This window comes from Gadus macrocephalus, chromosome 13, assembly GCF_031168955.1.
Source record: "Gadus macrocephalus chromosome 13, ASM3116895v1".
In the NCBI taxonomy this organism is placed as follows: Eukaryota; Metazoa; Chordata; class Actinopteri; order Gadiformes; family Gadidae; genus Gadus; species Gadus macrocephalus.
Genome location: NC_082394.1, coordinates 3,538,692 through 3,559,331, shown reverse-complemented (window position 1 = coordinate 3,559,331; position 20,640 = coordinate 3,538,692). Strand labels below are relative to the sequence as shown.

The 20,640-nt window shown below is 46.4% G+C and overlaps 5 protein-coding genes and 1 long non-coding RNA gene across 7 annotated transcripts in view; 2 read left to right on the top strand and 4 right to left on the bottom strand.

The window, feature by feature from the left end:
- The window catches only part of pltp (phospholipid transfer protein), a 103,844-nt gene that overhangs the window by 71,428 nt on the left and 11,776 nt on the right, over positions 1-20,640 (bottom strand). The window lies entirely within an intron of this gene.
- On the bottom strand, positions 1,144-5,229 carry mkrn2os.2 (MKRN2 opposite strand, tandem duplicate 2). Its single transcript, XM_060068939.1, has 4 exons — positions 4,980-5,229; positions 4,436-4,485; positions 3,522-3,690; positions 1,144-1,810 (listed from the first exon to the last, which is right to left on the bottom strand). The coding sequence occupies exons 1-4, from the start codon at positions 5,177-5,179 to the stop codon at positions 1,540-1,542; spliced, it is 690 nt and encodes a 229-aa protein (XP_059924922.1). The 5' UTR covers positions 5,180-5,229; the 3' UTR covers positions 1,144-1,539.
- On the bottom strand, positions 5,350-8,242 carry mkrn2os.1 (MKRN2 opposite strand, tandem duplicate 1). Its single transcript, XM_060068938.1, has 5 exons — positions 8,110-8,242; positions 7,727-8,010; positions 7,325-7,371; positions 6,773-7,025; positions 5,350-6,500 (listed from the first exon to the last, which is right to left on the bottom strand). The coding sequence occupies exons 2-5, from the start codon at positions 7,990-7,992 to the stop codon at positions 6,290-6,292; spliced, it is 777 nt and encodes a 258-aa protein (XP_059924921.1). The 5' UTR covers positions 7,993-8,010; positions 8,110-8,242; the 3' UTR covers positions 5,350-6,289.
- On the top strand, positions 8,165-13,589 carry mkrn2 (makorin, ring finger protein, 2). The gene is made up of 10 exons (XM_060068937.1): positions 8,165-8,303; positions 8,801-8,929; positions 9,554-9,777; positions 10,261-10,389; positions 10,514-10,683; positions 10,985-11,050; positions 11,510-11,658; positions 11,969-12,079; positions 12,357-12,501; positions 12,982-13,589. Exons 1-10 carry the CDS (start codon positions 8,278-8,280, stop codon positions 13,138-13,140), a joined length of 1,308 nt encoding a protein of 435 aa, XP_059924920.1. The 5' UTR covers positions 8,165-8,277; the 3' UTR covers positions 13,141-13,589.
- cnbpb (CCHC-type zinc finger, nucleic acid binding protein b) lies at positions 14,853-19,608 on the top strand. 2 transcript variants are annotated; one of them, XM_060069236.1, is made up of 5 exons: positions 14,853-15,005; positions 16,067-16,200; positions 16,699-16,764; positions 16,929-17,190; positions 18,795-19,608. In XM_060069236.1, the coding sequence occupies exons 2-5, from the start codon at positions 16,089-16,091 to the stop codon at positions 18,907-18,909; spliced, it is 555 nt and encodes a 184-aa protein (XP_059925219.1). In that variant the 5' UTR covers positions 14,853-15,005; positions 16,067-16,088; the 3' UTR covers positions 18,910-19,608. The 2 variants fall into 2 exon arrangements, with proteins under 2 accessions (XP_059925219.1, XP_059925220.1); XM_060069237.1 differs by having other exon boundaries at positions 14,995-15,318.
- Positions 19,490-19,858, bottom strand: LOC132470536 (uncharacterized). The gene is made up of 2 exons (XR_009528666.1): positions 19,749-19,858; positions 19,490-19,694 (listed from the first exon to the last, which is right to left on the bottom strand). It is a non-coding gene; the product is annotated as an uncharacterized LOC132470536 (long non-coding RNA).

The following is a 20,640-nucleotide window of genomic DNA, read 5'->3' as shown; positions in this document are numbered from 1 at the left end:
ATCAAGACACTTGCACCGTAGCATCATGTTGGTTTAATAGCTCCTGGCACCACAAACATACGAATGATATGAGACTATACAAGCCTCTGTTAGCTAGTACTAATGCTGTTTGCTAATAGTACCATCAGCTTTACTGATGGTACTCAGCTGATCAGCTGATAAACCTCATGGCTCTCTCTCTCTCTCTCTCTCTCTCTCTCTCTCTCTCTCTCTCTCTCTCTCTCACTCTCCCATATATAGGGTGACAACAGTTTCAAACCCCCGACACGGGCACCATGAAGTGTGCCGCACGTTCACGTTCATAAGGGCACACACGTCTGTATGCCCTTATGCATCACAACTTCCACTCTAAACTACTGAAAATGTCCCCTTGCCGTGTGTCCTGAACGCATTTTCGTTGCCTGTTACTTCACACAGAAAAGAGTTGGCCTTCAGGGGGTCTTCAGAAAAGACCACCTTCTCTTCGGCATGAGAGACAGACTGTCAGACAGAGCTATTGTAATAATGAGTGGGAAAGAACATGATGAACGTGCATAATAATAATATTATTACTTAGTAATAGTGTTGTGTATGGCAGTAGTATCATATGGTAGTAGTATAGGACCGTAGTATCATATGGTAGTAGTATATGGCAGTAGTATCATATGGTAGTATAGGACAGTAGTATCATATGGTACTATAGGATGTCGTATCATGTATAGTAGTATCATATGGTAGTAGTGTAGGATAGTAGTGTCATATGGTAGTATTATAGGACAGTAGTATCATATGGTAGTAGTATATGGCAGTAGTATCATATGTTAGTAGAATAGGACAGTAGTATCATATGGTAGTGGTATAGGAAGTCACCATACTCTAAAAGCCTGTCTCTCTCTCGCTACCAGTCTCTCTCTCTCTACTTGCCTGTCTCTCTCGCTACCAGTCTCTCTCTCTCTACTTGCCTGTCCCTCTCTCGCTACCAGTCTCTCTCTCTCTCTACTTGCCTGTCTCTCTCTCGCTACCAGTCTCTCTCTCTCTACTTGCCTGTCTCTCTCTCGCTACCAGTCTCTCTCTCTCTACTTGCCTGTCTCTCTCGCTACCAGTCTCTCTCTCTCTACTTGCCTGTCTCTCTCTCGCTACCAGTCTCTCTCTCTCTCTACTTGCCTGTCTCTCTCTCGCTACCAGTCTCTCTCTCTCTACTTGCCTGTCTCTCTCTCGCTACCAGTCTCTCTCTCTCTCTACTTGCCTGTCTCTCTCTCGCTGCCAGTCTCTCTCTCTCTACTTGCCTGTCTCTCTCTCGCTACCAGTCTCTCTCTCTCTACTTGCCTGTCTCTCTCTCGCTACCAGTCTCTCTCTCTCTCTCTACTTGCCTGTCTCTCTCTCGCTGCCAGTCTCTCTCTCTACTTGCCTGTCTCTCTCTCGCTACCAGTCTCTCTCTCTCTACTTGCCTGTCTCTCTCTCACTACCAGTCTCTCTCTCTCTACTTGCCTGTCTCTCTCTCGCTACCAGTCTCTCTCTCTCTACTTGCCTGTCTCTCTCTCACTACCAGTCTCTCTCTCTCTACTTGCCTGTCTCACTCTTGACCTGGCTGACTGTGTCGCTCCCTGCCAGGCTGCTTCTCTCGCTACCCGTCTGTCTCTCCAGCAGGTAGTAGGGCTTCTTCTTGAGGACCTGAAGGAGGCCGTTGAATCTGTGCGCCCTGGTGGTGCGCGGCAGGACGTAGCGCTCGGTGAACTGCTCCGGGGTGAGGGGCCCGCGACCTTCGACCTCCAGGACCCGGTTGATGAAGCCCAGGCAGTAGGTGTAGCAGTTATGGGTGACCGCGTCGAACCTGCAGACAGACGTGTAGAGAGAGAGACAGACATGTAGAGAGAGAGACAGACATGTAGAGAGAGAGACAGACATGTAGAGAGAGAGACAGACATGTAGAGAGAGAGACAGACATGTAGAGAGAGAGACAGACATGTAGAGAGAGAGACAGACATGTAGAGAGAGACATAGATAGAAACCGTTAGTCACAGACAGACAGGTAGAGAGTAGTGTATATATATATATATATATATATATATATATATATATATATATATAGTCCTTTAGTAGTATACTCTATATATAGTACTGTAGTATTACTCCAGTAGTACATGGTCAAGTTGGTGTCCCACATCGCGCCTCCAGAGTAGCTCTAGTACTAGTGCTGTAGTAGTATATATATAGTACTGTAGTAGTATATATAGTACTGAAGTAGTATACATAGTAGTACTAGTACCTGGTCCAGTTGGTGTCCCACAGGGCTCCTCCAGAGTAGCTCTAGTACTAGTACTGTAGTAGTATATATAGTACTGCAGTAGTACTGCAGTAGTACTGCAGTAGTACTACCTGGTCCAGTTGGTGTCCCACAGCGCTCCTCCAGAGTAGCTCTAGTACTAGTACTGTAGTAGTATATATAGTACTGCAGTAGTACTGCAGTAGTACTGCAGTAGTACTGCAGTAGTACTACCTGGTCCAGTTGGTGTCCCACAGCGCTCCTCCAGAGTAGCTCTAGTACTAGTGCTGTAGTAGTATATATAGTACTGCAGTAGTACTGCAGTAGTACTGCAGTAGTACTACCTGGTCCAGTTGGTGTCCCACAACGCTCCTCCAGAGTAGCTCTAGTACTAGTGCTGTAGTAGTATATATAGTACTGCAGTAGTACTACCTGGTCCAGTTGGTGTCCCACAGGGCTCCTCCAGAGTAGCTCTAGTACTAGTGCTGTAGTAGTATATATAGTACTGCAGTAGTACTGCAGTAGTACTGCAGTAGTACTACCTGGTCCAGTTGGTGTCCCACAGGGCTCCTCCAGAGTAGCTCTAGTACTAGTGCTGTAGTAGTATATATAGTACTGCAGTAGTACTACCTGGTCCAGTTGGTGTCCCACAGGGCTCCTCCAGAGTAGCTCTAGTACTAGTACTGTAGTAGTATATATAGTACTGCAGTAGTACTGCAGTAGTACTACCTGGTCCAGTTGGTGTCCCACAGGGCTCCTCCAGAGTAGCTCTAGTACTAGTGCTGTAGTAGTATATATAGTACTGCAGTAGTACTACCTGGTCCAGTTGGTGTCCCACAGGGCTCCTCCAGAGTAGCTCTAGTACTAGTACTGTAGTAGTATATATAGTACTGCAGTAGTACTACCTGGTCCAGTTGGTGTCCCACAGGGCTCCTCCAGAGTAGCTCTAGTACTAGTGCTGTAGTAGTATATATAGTACTGCAGTAGTACTGCAGTAGTACTGCAGTAGTACTACCTGGTCCAGTTGGTGTCCCACAGGGCTCCTCCAGAGTAGCTCTAGTACTAGTACTGTAGTAGTATATATAGTACTGCAGTAGTACTACCTGGTCCAGTTGGTGTCCCACAGGGCTCCTCCAGAGTAGCTCTAGTACTAGTACTGTAGTAGTATATATAGTACTGCAGTAGTACTACCTGGTCCAGTTGGTGTCCCACAGGGCTCCTCCAGAGTAGCTCTAGTACTAGTGCTGTAGTAGTATATATAGTACTGCAGTAGTACTACCTGGTCCAGTTGGTGTCCCACAGGGCTCCTCCAGAGTAGCTCTCCAGGTATTTGTCCCACTGGTCTCTCAGGCTGTAGGAGTCGTGCTGCACCAGCACCACCCGAATACACGTCTCCCAGCCGGTCTCATCCTTCACCACGCCCAGGTGGGTGTAGTTATACACCACCCCTACAACACGCCCAGGTGGGTGTAGTTATACACCACCCCTACATTAACACACGCCCAGGTGGGTGTAGATATACACCACCCCTACAACACGCCCAGGTGGGTGTAGTTATACACCACCCCTACATTAACACACGCCCAGGAGGGTGTAGTTATACACCACCCCTACATTAACACACACCCAGGAGGGTGTAGTTATACACCACCCCTACATTAACACACGCCCAGGAGGGTGTAGTTATACACCACCCCTACAACACGCCCAGGTGGGTGTAGTTATACACCACCCCTACAACACGCCCAGGAGGGTGTAGTTATACACCACCCCTACAACACGCCCAGGTGGGTGTAGTTATACACCACCCCTACAACACGCCCAGGAGGGTGTAGTTATACACCACCCCTACAACACGCCCAGGTGGGTGTAGTTATACACCACCCCTACAACACGCCCAGGTGGGTGTAGTTATACATTAACACATATCACTGCACAGTCAGAGGTGCACACTAATGCAGTTAATACACGTAGCTACACACGTAATAATGTTAATACACACATTCATAAATACATTTTTATATATTTTATACACATTTATATATTCAAATAAATACATTCTATTTTTTTATTAGGTCTGATCCATTTGAAATTAACTCAAATATACCGCAACCCTTTCGTAGTGTACACAAAGACAACACGCACGCACGCACGCACGCATGCACACACACAAACACACAAACTCACTCTGACCTTTAGAATTGGAGATTCCAGTGTGGAGTTCTGACTTTTCATCAAAGGCCCTTAAACAGATAAATCACCCTTAAAACAAAGACCTGTAACAACCATTAATAACCCTTAAAGCACCAGCTGCTTAAACACAGACCCCTTAAATACAAACCCCTTAAACACATAATTAACTTTAAACCAAAGGCACTTAAAACACAGGCTGCCTAAACACATGTGTGTGTGTGTGTGTGTGTGTGTGTGTGTGTGTGTGTGTGTGTGTGTGTGTGTGTGTGTGTGTGAATGAGTGTTACCTGTGTGTGTGTGTGTGTGTGTGTGTGTGTGTGTGTTTATGAGAGTGTTACCTGTGTGTGTGTGTGTGTGTGTGTGTGTGTGGTTGTGTGTGTGTGTGTGCGTGTGTGTGTGAATGAGTGTTACCTGTGTGTGTGTGTATGTGTGTGTGTGTGTGAATGAGTGTTACCTGTTAGTGTGTGTGTGTGTGTGTGTGTTTATGAGAGTGTTACCTGTTTGTGTGTGGTTGTGTGTGTGTGTGCGTGTGTGTGGCTGTTACCTGTATGCATCCAGTGCGGGGGCCAGCAGGAAGCAGCAGGAGGTGGTGTGTCCGTTGCAGAAGGGCGAGGGCAGGCTGACGGGGGCCTCCTCCAGCCGGGACCCCAGGATGGGCTCCTCGCAGAGGGGGCACAGCTCCGGGACCTCATGACACACCATCTGCTTCCCACAGTGGAGGAACATCACCACACTGCTGTCCATCAATGGTCCCTCTCTCTCTCGGTCTGTCTCTCTGTTTGTCTCTCTCTGTCTGTCTCTCTGTCTGTCTCTTTTTCTCTCTGTCTGTCTCTGTCTTTTTCTCTCTGTTTGTCTCTCTCTGTCTGTCTCTCTCTCCCTGTGTTCCTTTCTCTCTCTGTCTGTCTGTCTGTCTGTCTTTCGATCACTGTGTCTAGCTATCTCTCGGTGTCTGTCTCTCTCACTGTGTCTCTCTCCCTCTCTTTTTCTCTCCCCCTCTGTGTCTGACTCTCTCTCTTTCACCGTGTGTCTCTCAATCTCGGTGTCTGTCCCTCTCTTTCTGTTACTGTCTCTCTGTCTGTGTTTGTGTGTGTGTGTCTCTCTCCCTGTGTCTCTACCTCTCTCTCCTATTCTCTCTCCCACAGCATCACTACTGTGGGCCAACCTTTGTGCGGTCTGTCTGATGTGTGACAGCTGACTCCTCTAGCCCTATCAGGTGACTGCTCACACCCCTCTAGACCTATCAGGTAACAGTCTGTAGGATGGACCTATCAGGTGACAGGGATCAGTATTTCAAACAGATGACACCTGTCAGTCTGAACTGTAGTAAATACCGTTAGTATGTACTGTTCGTATGTACTGTTCGTATGTACTGAAAGTACTGTAGCATGTATGGTAGTATGCACTCTAGTTTGTACAGTGAGTATGTACTAAGTATTTACTGTGGTTAGTACTCCTTGTTTGTAATGTAAGTATATATTTGAGTACTGTATGGTATTGATAATGTACTGTGGTATGTACTGTAGTATTTATAGTTTCAGGGTTATGTTAGTGTCTACTTCGTGTTTATTTCTGCCCTCACAAAGCAGCCGTTCATTTCTGCATCATTTTAGTTCTTTATTAGGCTGGATTACAAACACACACACACACACACACACACACACACACACACACACATACACAGACACACACACAGACACACACACAGCGGTCCGTGACTGATAAAAAACATTTTAAGATATTGTCTACCGGTATTTCACTACGAATACTACAGTAGTACTGCAGTACTAATAGTAGTATCCGTGTTGATGTAAGTAGTGGTAGAGTCTCAGGTACTCAGCACTGCGTACTGTAGTACTATGCTGTAGTACTGTGGTAGTATCCATGGTGACGGATGTGGTCGTACAGGCTCAGGTACTTTGAGCTGCGTTGTATCGTCGGCAGGACGCATCCGAGGGTGAACGTGTTTTGGCTGATGACCTCCATGACCTCTGACCTCCTGACCTCATTAATAAAACTCAGAGCGAAACCATAGCAACAGGATCCAAACTCCCCCTCCTCCGAAAACCTGGAGACAGAGAGTGAGAGACAGGTCACAGTCAGCAAGAGAGAGACAGATCACAGTAAGACAGACAGAGGAAGGTTACAGTCAGACAGAGTGACGCATGTTGTCAGACCAGGGGATGAGACAGGTTAGTTAGAGGGAAATAGAGAGCGACAGGTTAAAGTCAGATTCAGAGAGAGAAAATGTTTACGGTGAGACAGAGAGATACATGTTACAGTCAGAATAGGGGGTGAGACAGGTTACAATTAGACGCAGAGGTGAGACAGTTTCCGGACCTGTCTGTGGTCCATCGGTCCTGAGAGGAGAAGGTCTCCAGGCGTCGGTCCCACGACCTGACAACACTGCCAGGGAGGAGAGGAGGAGACGGGTGGTTGCTAGGGGTAACCACAACAGGTGATGGGTGGTTGCTAGGGGTAATAAGGGGAACAGATGGGTGGTTGCTAGGGGTAATAAGAGGGATGGTCAAACTCTTCTCCCAGCTCTGCTGCTGACGCTGAACCCCCGACTCTGTATAACTGAATACAACACCTGTAACACAACAACACAATTATAACACAACAACACCATAATAACACAACATAACTATAACAAAACAATTACACAAGGCAACAATAATACAACAACACAACAAAGACACAGCAACATGATAAAATAAAAAAAACGACAACGATGCAATACAAATACAATAACACGATCACAACAATAACACAGTTACACAAAGTCACATCAACACAACGCAACTCTGAGATGCTATCATAACAACGCAACTCTGAGATGCTATCATAACAACGGCCCAAAACAATAGCCGCGAATAAGGGCTCCATTACCTTCAGAGTTTGAGATCCCGACGTGAAGCTCAGATTCATTCTGTTCACTGGAGAGGAAACACTGTTACAATCAGCAGGAGAGGAGGAGACTAGAGATGGAAGAAGTGTACAGATCACAAGAGAGTAGAGATGAAAGCAGAGTACAGATCAGAAGAGAGTAGATATCAAAGCAGAGTACAGATCAGAGTAGAGGAGATATAAAAAAAATATCAGAGTATATATAGAGAAGAGATCAGAATAGCTTAGTAAAGATCAGAGAAGAGTAGAGATCAGGGTAGAGTAGACGATAGAGTGAAATATAATGTTGTAGCATGTACCTTTTTGAAGAAAAGTAGAGTTGGGTACAATATAATAGAATGCACTTGATGGAAGAAGAGTAGAGTACAATATAATAGAATGCACCTGATAGATGTCGGTCCGGATCGGGATGAGAGGAGGAACGCGCACGGAGTCTCGTGCCCGTTGCTGAACGGACACTGGACGGCCACAGGTGCGTCCAGGAGCCGGAAGCTGAGCCGATCCCCGCACAGAGGACACCTCCCGCTGGGCACACCTGCCGGACCGCTCCCGGTCCCTCCCGGTTCCTCCGCCGAGCTGCGGGTGTCCTCCCGGTGTGTGAAAGTGTAGATTAGCTCCCCGCAGTGTTCGAACCTCACTATGTTCTCCATCTGGACTTTGAACCAAAACTTTCAAATACAATCAATAAATATACATAACGCTGTGACTTACTATCACTTAGTTATCAGTTGGTTGAGTCATCATCCCTAAATGGTCATGTGTCTCACCAAAAAACGAATATAAAACGTCACAGTGTAGAGAATACTTTGTCAGCTGTCAGATCTGCCGTCATTGAAGCGTCTCCTGACCTCTTTATCCGGAAGGCGGAACCTTTGACTATTTCGCGTTCCGCGGGAGGGACTGTATTGAGTGGGACACCAAGATAAGGAGCTGAAATGAGCACCAGACAAGTCACATGCAGGTTAATATGACTATTATCATAACGATGGCTCTTATTAATATTATTCGACTCTATGTCCGCGGTGTACCGGCCCGTGGGGAGGGAAGGGTACTAACCTACTAATCAGTACTGACTATTACTAACCAGCACTTACCCTCTCTGCATCACGACCACCGCTAGGAGCTCATGCTAATGGGAGCTGCTACCGCCGTCCCACTACACAACACACACACATCATACACGACAACACCGCACTACATCACACCGGGATATGTTAAAACTCAAACCGGCGCACTTTAAACGTATTTTAACCGGAGCTTTGTTTGACTACAGAGTAATGTTGAGTAGCATGTGTAGCGATAGTATGTTTTAGCGACAGGAGCTAATTTGTGTGTGTGTGTGTGTGTGTGTGTGTGTGTGTGTGTGTGTGTGTGTGTGTGTGTGTGTGTGTGTGTGTGTGTGTGTGTGTGTGTGTGTGTGTGTGTGTGTGTGTGTGTGTGTTGCGCGTCCGTGTGTAGGTACTTTCTCCACGGTGTGTGTAGGGAGGGTCCGCGGTGTCTCTTCTCCCACGACCCGACCAGCAGCAAGCCCTCAACCATCTGCAAGTACTACCAGCGGGGGGTGTGCGCCTACGGTGACAGATGCAGGTAACAATACTGCTGCTACTCTTAATAATACTTATTAAATGATGGGTCATTCTCCTTCAAATAATGCTATCTCTAATAATACTTATTATAATGATGGTCATTTTCCTTCAAAATAATACTACCTGTAATAATAATGCTTATTATAATGATGGTCTTTTTACCAAAAATAATACCACCAATAATAATACTTCTTACCACAATGATAATTCTACCTAACATGATACTACTTATAATAATACTTATTCTTATAATAGTACTACCTATACTAATACTACCAGAGAAAAGTGGTAGTGATGGACACAACATGGTAGTGATGGACATAACCTGGTAGTGATGGACATAACCTGGTAGTGATGGACGTAGGGCCTAAAAAAAATAATAGTTTGGTTCCTGTTGAGGTCATGGGTAGGTAGGGAATTTATTTTATTTTTTTATTTTATTTTTTCCAGCGGCAGCGAATGATAGGTAGGTTGTTTTCATTTAAAAACGAGAGAATGACAGAATGAAGAGGTGCTAGCTCTTATATTATTTTATTCTTCCATGATCATAAAATAATTTGTTTTTTTTTAGGCCTAACCTGGATCAGACCCAGCGCTCTTCAGCCTGTTCTTCTGTGTTCTGCAGGTATGACCACATCAAGCCCCCCGGGAGAGGAGCGCCCATAGGAGGAGCAATAGGAGGCGCAGTAGGTGGAGCGGTCGGAGGTGCAGTGGGTGGACCTGGAGGAGGAGGAGGAGGCGGAGGTGGTGGTGCAATAGGAGGAGCAGCAGGAGGAGGAAGGGGAGCACCGACGGGAGGAAGAGGAGAGTCCATGGGACCCAGGAAGCCGCTGGTTCTCCGAGACAGAGGTGAGTCCTTCTCTATGATCAGTGATCTCACCTGAAGTCTATAGTCTATATTCTATAGTCTATAGTCGGACGGTCGGTCCATCATGAGTCGTACAGTCAGGTCTATCCATGGGCACCATGTAGCCTACTTTACCTCTTCCATCTGCTTGTAACTGTGCGGCTTCTGGAATATTCAGTGCTGCTGCATATTCAGTGATTCAGTGATGTTCAGGCGCTGTTGCTTTGGTCTGACTCTGAGATAACCGTGCCCCATCGACTTGAACATAACTGATGGACATAGAAAGAGCTTGGATAGAAATTGGGCGTTTTTAAATAAGAAACCTGAAAAATGTTTTATTTCAGGATTTGTTTCATATATATATATATATATATATATATATATATATATATATATATATATATATATATATATATATATATATATATATATATATTTGTTTATATTTAATTTATAGTTAATTGACCTTTTCCTCTCTCTTTCAGCCCTGGGTGTCGACTACAAAGGTCATGGGTCGGAGGTTCTGGTTCCAGCCAGTTCAGAGCAGCTGGACCCTGGGGTTCCCCACTCCTACGTTGCAGCCACCCGAACCGGCCTGGAGTCAGCTGACCATGGTAAGACCCTAGCCGGGAGGGGCTCATACCCCTGGGGAGGGGAACATAGAGGGTGTGGAACGTTGGGGTATGTACCTCCTATGAAGGGCGTGCCTCTAATACCGTTGTTGGGTTTTGTCCTCAGTGGGAGGGGCCTACCAGGAACTGCCTCTCATGCAGCTCTGCCCGTATGCAGCGGCAGGCCAGTGTCACTACGGCAACACCTGCCCATATCTCCATGGCGACCTGTGTGAAATCTGCAGACTACACGTTCTCCATCCCAGTGATCCGGAGCAGAGGAGAGCTCACGAGAAGGTGTGCTTCATCTGATGAACTAACCCGCCTAACTCACCTGAACCTGATGAACCATGTTTCTCTCTCACCATGTCTCTCTCCCTCTCTCGCCATGTGTCTCTCTCCCCATGTGTCTCTCTCCCTCTCTCACCATGTGTCTCTCTCTCACCATGTCTCTCTCCCTCTCTCGCCATGTGTCTCTCTCCCCATGTGTCTCTCTCCCCATGTGTCTCTCTCCCCATGTGTCTCTCTCCCTCTCTCACCATGTTTCTCTCTCACCATGTGTCTCTCTCTCACCATGTCTCTCTCTCTCTCTGAACAGGTGTGCATGCTCGCGTTTGAGAGTGATATGGAGAGAGCATTTGCAGCTCAGCTCAGTCAAGATAAGGTGGGTTTAACAAATTGATTATTTGGTGTGGGTGTGTGCGTGGCTGGATATACATATATATGAACAATAGTGCTGAGCCTGATATTCTTAAGTTAGGAAGGTTTTTCGAAATCTCACATCAGTTAAAAATTGCTTTTGAAGGAAAAAAAATTGTAATCCGATTTTTACATTAAAAAAAATGTAAATGTATGACAAATAAGCCTGTGTTTTTTCCACATTAAGGGACTGGTTCTGCCTCCAACCAAAGCCCTACCACAACATAACAATGTTAACCAACAGAACGTATACATGCATAATTAAATGATGCAGAGTTAGTGTTTGTTTCTAGAGGTTGAGTGTCAGGGTGTGCTCCATCTGCATGGAGGTGGTGTATGCATCTCAGGGAGTGTGTGTGTTGCAGGTGTGCTCCATCTGCATGGAGGTGGTGTATGCATCTCAAGGTGTGTGTGTGTGTTGCAGGTGTGCTCCATCTGCATGGAGGTGGTGGTGCAGAAGACGAACCCTTCAGAGCGGCGGTTTGGGATCCTGTCGTCCTGCTGCCACACCTACTGCCTGGCCTGCATCCGCCAGTGGCGCTGCGCCAAGCAGTTTGACAACAAGATCATCAAGTAAGGCTCGCCCCATCTGGGACCTTACCATGGTACCACTCTGGGTGGTCCCACACCACTCAGACTGGTACATACCCCGATGACTGGTACCACTTAGGCTGGTACCATACCCTACACGGCCCTGGGACCATAAACCTCAGACTGTTACCAGGCACACCAGACTGGTATCATTTCCCCAATCAGACGGAGGTTTAAAGATAGCATAACCTGCTCCTGGAAACCCATGTCTAAACTTTCTTTAGCTCTTTTTAGGGTTTGTGGGTTAGCGTGTGAGCTAAGTATGTGTGTGTGTGTGTGTGTGTGTGTCCAGGTCCTGCCCAGAGTGCCGGCTGGTGTCAGAGTTTGTTATCCCCTCTGTGTACTGGGTGGAGGACCAGGAGGACAAGGACCGGCTCATAGACCACTTCAAGTCCGGAGTCAGGTGGGTCCCCCGCAGCCAGATCAGATAGATCTACGATAACACATGCATGGTGTGCATGTGTTATCATATAGATCTATAGATCTACGATAACACATGCATGGTGTGCATGTGTTATCATATAGATCTATAGATCTATCATCTACTCTACTGCTTTCCTCGACTCTATTCTCCACTATTTGATTATTTATTCCTTTGATTATATTCTCTAATCTTTCATCTCTTTGTGTGTGTGTGTGTGTGTGTGTGCGTATGCGTGTGTGTGTGCGTGTCCCCACAGTAAGAAGGCCTGTAAGTACTTCGACCAGGGCCGTGGCTCCTGTCCGTTCGGGGGGAAGTGTCTGTACCTCCACGCCTACCAGGACGGGACCCGCGCAGAGGCGGAAAAACCCCGCAAACAGCTGGGCTCGGAGGGCACCGTCAGGGTCAGTACCAACACCATCACGAACCACACTAACACCGCTGTCAACACCTTCACCAACGGCACCATCACTAACGGCACTGTCCATCACACGACAAACGGGGTCAGTATCACTGTCAACACCTTCATTAACATACCTATCGTGAACAGCACGACCACGAACCGTACGAACAGCACCATCACTCGCATCACCATCACTATCACCTGCATCACATTACATCACTAGTATCAGCACTAACCTCACTATCACTTATGTCCTTAACCACTTATAACTTATTATCGCCATCACTAATATCACTATTACCATCATCTACATCACATCGCTATAACCATCACATCGCTATCACATAACCATCACTGTCACCAACGCACCGCGTCATTAACACCACCAGAACCAACATGATCATCAACTTTCACATCGCCGTCGACATCATCGACCCCAGTAGAACAGTGTATGTGTGTGTGTGTGTGTGTGTGCGTGCAGTTCCTCAACAGTGTGCGTCTGTGGGACTTCATCGAGGAGAGGGAGCAGCGTTCCCTGCCAACCCTGCCGTCCCACGATGATGACGTCACCGAGCTGAGGGAGCTCTTCATGCAGATGTCCGCCCCGGCCAATGAGAGCACAGCGCAGTCGTCGTCATAGAGACCGCAGGACGGACCTGGTCCCCCCCCCCTGCAGAACAGATCGGCCGTGTAGTGGGTTCCCCCCATCGTTTGATATCCTCCTGTTGCCACGGCGACGTAAGAACAGGCCGGGGAAACGTTGCCATGGCGATCCATCACGTCACTCCAACCCGGAGGAAGACGATGACGGCATCACAGTAGAATTCATATTTGTCCCAAGTCACTGTTTGGATGTATATTTAAACACATCATGTACATATTATGAATTGTACACGTTTTAAAGCCCAGTTGTTTGTGGATTTCTATTGCTGTGTTTAATGAGGTTGTAGTCTTACCGGTGGAAAATAAAGCTAACTAGCATCGTCAACGGTGATCATGATTAATGCTAAAGCTACCCATCATGTTCAGTAGAGATCCTTTAGCATAAACTGTGACACATGAATTGATATTAAAATATGTAAGTATGGACACCGGCCTCCAGAACTCGTGTTTGTGCTTAATGCTGAGGAGCAAGAGTCTGTTCTTCCTCCCAGGAGGAGAGGAGCAGCTAGTGAAGGAGGAGGAGAGGAGCATCTAGTGAAGGAGGAGGAGAGGAGCATCTAGTGAAGGAGGAGAGGAGCAGCTAGTGAAGGAGTAGGAGGAGAGGAGCAGCTAGTGGAGGAGTAGGAGGAGAGGAGCAGCTAGTGGAGGAGGAGAGGAGCATCTAGTGAAGGAGGAGAGGAGCAGCTAGTGAAGGAGTAGGAGAGGAGCAGCTAGTGAAGGAGGAGAGGAGGAGCTAGTGAAGGAGGAGAGGAGGAGAGGAGCAGCTAGTGGAGGAGGAGGAGAGGAGCAGCTAGTGAAGGAGTAGGAGGAGAGGAGCAGCTAGTGAAGGAGGAGGAGAGGAGCAGCTAGTGAAGGAGTAGGAGAGGAGCAGCTAGTGAAGGAGTAGGAGAGGAGCAGCTAGTGAAGGAGAGGAGCAGCTAGTGAAGGAGGAGGAGGAGAGGAGGAGAGGAGCAGCTAGTGGAGGAGTAGGAGGAGAGGAGGAGCTAGTGAAGGAGGAGAGGAGGAGAGGAGCAGCTAGTGAAGGAGTAGGAGGAGAGGAGGAGCTAGTGGAGGAGAGGAGGAGCTAGTGAAGGAGGAGAGGAGCAGCTAGTGAAGGAGTAGGAGGAGAGGAGCAGCTAGTGGAGGAGTAGGAGGAGAGGAGGAGCTAGTGAAGGAGGAGAGGAGGAGAGGAGCAGCTAGTGAAGGAGTAGGAGGAGAGGAGGAGCTAGTGAAGGAGTAGGAGGAGAGGAGGAGCTAGTGGAGGAGGAGGAGCAGCTAGTGAAGGAGAGGAGAGGAGCAGCTAGTGAAGGAGAGGAGAGGAGCAGCTAGTGAAGGAGAGGAGCAGCTAGTGAAGGAGGAGGAGGAGAGGAGCAGCTAGTGAAGGAGAGGAGCAGCTAGTGAAGGAGAGGAGCAGCTTGTGTTGCTTGTTGCATTAATAATATATAAATAGAACATAATGGTGCAGAGTTGGAAGAACAAGTTTTTCTTTGTAGTGTGTATCCAAAATATATACGGTATGTATATTTTTTATTGTATTATTAAATGGGATACATACTGTTATGTGTGGATGCAGACAAAAAAGACCGATTTCAAAGCCACGCCAAGCTCTGAAAAACACTGGACATGTCCAATGGTTTCCGTCGGTGTGGAAACGCCCCCCACACCGTGAGGAAACGCCCCCTCCCCGCGGGGCGCCGTGTGCACCGAGCGGCGGGGGGGCTTGGACAGCGGGGCGGATGAGGCGCGCCGTGTGCACAGCGCGGTGGGGACAGCGGGGCGGAGGAGGAGTCAGGAGGGCCGTGCGCAGACCTCGTGTGTCGCAGAGCGGGGCAGGAAAACAAACACAGCCGTTCCAGTAGCTAGGTGAGTGTCTCCCCGGGTCCCGGCCCCCCGCGGCGGGCCGCTCCGTCCCCGGGACGGGCAGCGGGGTGTGCCGGTGGCCTCGATGATCTAACGACTAGATGGTTATGATTTATTTGTTGACCGAATTAAGGGAGAATGGGTGGAAAACAGTGCTAACCTCCAGCTCGCATGCTAACGTTTGACAGGCCTGCTACTTGAGGCCCTCTCGCGGGAAGGCGTTTGGTTTTGTTGAAGTATTATTAAATGTTATTTAAGTGTAAATGACAGTGTGCGGACTTGTATTCAATACCAAATCATACTAAATGTTAAAAAGGTGAATGTTTACCACTCTCTTTTCTATTAGACGTGAGGCCTGTGTGTGTGTGCGCTAGCGTGTGTATGTGTGTGTGTACGTAAACAAACCTCAGGAATACAACTTAAAGGGGACTTATTATACCACCAGGTGTGAGTGTGATTAGCCTTACAAGCCGTTTCGAAAATCGGCCTAATATGACATCACTAGTGGGTGTGTCCACCTAGATCTGTGCTGGATAGATGAGCAAAGTTTACTTCAGTCCACTGGGTAGGCTGGTAGATAGATCTATCCAGCACAGATCTAGGTGGACACACCCACTAGTGATGTCATATTAGGCAGATTTTCGAAACGGCTTGTAAGGCTAATCACACTCACACCTGGTGGTATAATAAGTCCCCTTTAAGTTTGTACTCTGTTGGGTTACTCTGCCACCAATACAGAACATCTGAACATCCTATACCTGTCAATCAATAGGTAAATCATGCTTGTGTTGACTCTCACTAGTGTGTGTGTGTGTGTGTGTGTGTGTGTATGTATGTGTATGTATATATATATATATATATATATATATATATATATATATACAATTAATTATTTTTCTGTGTATTTGTGTTTGTAGATCTCAACATCTATAAACTATATTCTTTACCTGATTATGTTCCAGCCCTTTGGATAAGAACTTCCACCACGACTTGTTTCGCCCTTTGGATGTAAAGTAACGTGTGTGTGTGTGTGTGTGTGTGTCTGTGTCTGTGTGCCCTTGCAGGTGAGGGGTCGTTGCCGTGGTGATGAGTAGTAGTGAGTGTTTTGGGTGCGGTCGCAGCGGCCACTGGATCAAGAACTGTCCTAACGGCGGTGGGCGGGGCCAGGGCCGTGGCCGCGGCAGGGGGCGGGGGAAAGGTACGCGGTCTACCTGTATGTCTGTCTGTTTACCTGTGTCTGTCTGTCTACCTGTCTATCTACCTGTATATCTACCTGTATCTGTCTGTCTACCTGTCTGTCTACCTGTATCTCCCTGTCTACCTGTACCTGTCTGTCTACCTGTCTTATCTACCTGTATCTGTCTGTCTACCTGTCTATCTACTTGTGTCTATCTACCTGTGTCTGTCTACCTGTATCTGTCTTTCTGCCTATCTCTTCAGACTTTTATATATGTATTTTTATAGATTTGTTAATGATTAACATTTTATCAATTCATATCAGTTAACCTCATCTTTATTTTTCAATTTTCATTAATTCATATCAGTTAAAATCATTTGTTTTTGCTGTTATTAATGCATATTAATAACAATTATCTTTAGGTTTAGGTGTTATTAATTCATATTAGTTCACATTATCTTTGTTTCTAGTGTATTAATTCCTATTAATTAGCATGATCTTTATGTTTCTGATGTTCAGATATGTTCTGCTTCCGCTGTGGAGAACCTGGCCATGTAGTGAAAGACTGTGATAAGACCGAAGATGGTGAGCACGTGCACACACACACACACACACACACACACACACACACACACACACACACACACACACGTTACATCACTGTGGTGCACGTGAAAGTAACAGCGACACTAAGACCGTCCACATCATGTGACGTCGTCTCTGAGTAACCGGTTGCGTTGCGGTTTCAGCCTGCTACAACTGCGGCGGCGGCGGCCACATCTCCAGGGAGTGCAAGGAGCCCAAGAAGGAGCGCAAGCACGTGTGCTACACCTGCGGGATGGCGGGCCACATGGCGCGCGAGTGCGACCAGGCCAACGGCGCGGCGTGCTACATCTGCGGGAAGGCGGACCACCGGGCCCGCGACTGCCAGCACGCCAACGAGCAGAAGTGCTACTCCTGTGGCAACTTCGGACACATCCAGAAGGGCTGTGAGAAGGTTAAATGCTACAGGTGAGACGGCCGTCTGCTACACCCTACCGTCTCCCTACATGTGTGTAGTACTTAAGGGTTAGTACTTAGGGTTGCCGCGGTGCGGACATTTTCACACCGAGTAATACGCTCGTGTCAACACCGGTATTACCGGTATAAACTGTATTAACTTTGAAACTAGGTCAACCGCCATCTTCTCCGTCAACTCTCGTCTCACACTCTGTGACAGCGGCTGGCAGCGCGCCAATTCTCGGCGTCTTATAACGTTCTATAGATAATAGTATAATATAATTTTATAGATTGTAATATCACGGCCAAAAGCTCTGCGCCTCCGGATGGCCGTAGCGTGGGGAGCTCACGTAGGGATTGGGCTTTGCGGGGTTTGTTTACCGGCGTTGCTATGGTGTGTTAGTGATTTGCGCGCCAATTCTCGGCGCGCAAATTCTCTTCCGCACAGAGCAGAACTGTGGCCTATTTTACACATTTTAATTTTCTAATTATAATTATATTATTCATTTTTACTGAATTTGTTTTTTATTACTGAAAAAAAATCTGTAATAGTGTGTAGTACTGTAATACTTAGGTTGAAGTACAGTGTGTAGTACTGTAATATTGAGGTGAATGCTGTGTGTGGTACAGTGTAATACTGAGGTGAAGTACTGTGGGTGGTACAGTGTAGTACTGTAATACTGAGGTTAATGCTGTGTGTGGTACAGTGTAGTACTGTAATACTGAGGTTAATGCTGTGTGGTACAGTGTAGTACTGTAATACTGAGGTTAATGCTGTGTGTGGTACAGTGTAGTACTGTAATACTGAGGTTAATGCTGTGTGTGGTACAGTGTAGTACTGTAATACTGAGGTTAATGCTGTGTGTGGTACAGTGTAGTACTGTAATACTGAGGTTAATGCTGTGTGGTACAGTGTGTAGTACTGTAATACTGAGGTTAATGCTGTGTGTGGTACAGTGTAGTACTGTAATACTGAGGTTAATGCTGTGTGTGGTACAGTGTAGTACTGTAATACTGAGGTTAATGCTGTGTGTAGTACTGTAATACTGAGGTTAATGCTGTGTGTGGTACAGTGTAGTACTGTAATACTGAGGTTAATGCTGTGTGTGGTACAGTGTAGTACTGTAATACTGAGGTTAATGCTGTGTGTGGTACAGTGTAGTACTGTAATACTGAGGTTAATGCTGTGTGTGGTACAGTGTAGTACTGTAATACTGAGGTTAATGCTGTGTGTGGTACAGTGTAGTACTGTAATACTGAGGTTAATGCTGTGTGTGGTACAGTGTGTAGTACTGTAATACTGAGGTTAATGCTGTGTGTGGTACAGTGTAGTACTGTAATACTGAGGTTAATGCTGTGTGGTACAGTGTGTAGTACTGTAATACTGAGGTTAATGCTGTGTGTGGTAGTGTAGTACTGTAATACTGAGGTTAATGCTGTGTGTGGTACAGTGTAGTACTGTAATACTGAGGTTAATGCTGTGTGGTACAGTGTGTAGTACTGTAATACTGAGGTTAATGCTGTGTGCGGTACAGTGTAGTACTGTAATACTGAGGTTAATGCTGTGTGTGGTACAGTGTAGTACTGTAATACTGAGGTGTTCTCCTGTGTTTCAGGTGTGGTGAGACCGGCCATGTTGCGCTGAACTGCAGCAAGTCTTCTGACATGAACTGCTACAAATGCGGAAAGGCTGGTCACCTGGCGAAGGAGTGTCTGGAGGCCGCCGAATAACACACACACACACACACACACCAACAAACACCCCCACACACACCTCTACGCACACACACCTACACGCACACCCAAACACACCCACACCTAAACACACCTACACACACACACACCCTCCCGCTCTCATTCATGGTCATGTTTCTTTTACTTTTTCAAATGGTCTCATCCTCCTTCCTATTGGTCCAGAGGCATGTCCGTCAGACAACGACAGACTCTTTGTGTGTTCACTTCCTTGTCACCATGCGATAAGCTTTGTTTAATATCCCTCTCGGCCCATTGGCTGAGACAGAAGTGGTGTAATACCGCACCTACTAGCAGAGAGGCTGAGCTTGGGTAAGAACAGGAAGCTGTTGAAGATCTTATCTTCCAATGATATGATTTTATTCCTGACCGAGAGCCGTGATTGGCCCACAGGGCACTACATGGAAAGTTCATATTCTACCGCTGCATTATGGTTTGGACCGGTGAGCTGACGGCTCCAATTCAAGAGAAAACACGACACAGTACAGCGTGTTGATATCAGGAAAGTAAATAAAAACACAAATTGAAGTTTGGTTAAAGGAGAATGTTTTCAAAAAACTCAAGATGTTATTTTTGTACAATATATCACTTCTGTAAAGATATGATTTGCTTGTAGTCTTGGAAGGAAGAGAGAACAGCTGTACTTCAACCGTTCAATAAACATGGAGCTGGCCGGGCTGCGGTGTCCTGTCTTTCTCTCACAGCTACACCTGTTTGACTGACGTCGCAGCTTCACCTGTCTCACTTACACGTCGCCGCTACACCTGTCGTACTGACGTCGCACAGCAACACCTGTCTGACTGACGTCGCAGCTACACCTGTCTGACTGACGTCGCAGCTACACCTGTCTATCTGTCACAGCTACACCTGTCTTTCTGACATCACAGCTAAACCCGTCTTACTTTCACAGCTACACCTGTCTTACTTATGTCACAGCTAAACCCGTCTTACTTTCACAGCTCCACACCTCTTTCTGACATCACAGCTACACTTAAATTGTTAATTACATCAATATTCATCTCTATACCTACCCATCTAAGTGGCATCATTTATTAATTAGGGTGGGGACATTCAGTTTGTTGCGGCAACCCCCTGCTAGATTCCACTGAATCCTACACATGGTATCTGCAATATTTATTTATCTAGATCAGAAGTTGATGCATCTTAAAATGAATCTTGCATTGAAGTTATGCCCAGAGGTGCATTAATCTTGCATTGAAGCTATGCCCAGAGGTGCATCCTAGGACTAGGCTCACAAAACTGCCTTTAGAAGAACATCTGAGGCAGGGCTGTCTTCTCCAAGAGCTTTGGCTGTAGCTTTGAGAGACAGACATCTTCAAGCACCAGGAAGAAGGACGGGGACAGACACCGGAACATCTGAGCAGATTCATCGTCAATCCTGTTTCTTATATGTGGATGTTACATAAGTGATGAATCTGTAAGAATGTTTAATTAATTTATATTTTTTATATATTTACCACTGTGGTACAATTTACTTTTATGTCTCTAATAGAATACCTTATTGACAATTGTAAGGTAATAAAATGCTACTGTAGAAAGAATGACTTATTAGTTTGTGTAAACTAGTCTAGTCTATCAGCTACCTGAATAGAAACCAGTTTTTTTACATTTATGTATTTATTTAAAGACATTGTGGACATAATACATTGAATTGACCACGTTAACTAAAATATGGATTAGGAATAATGA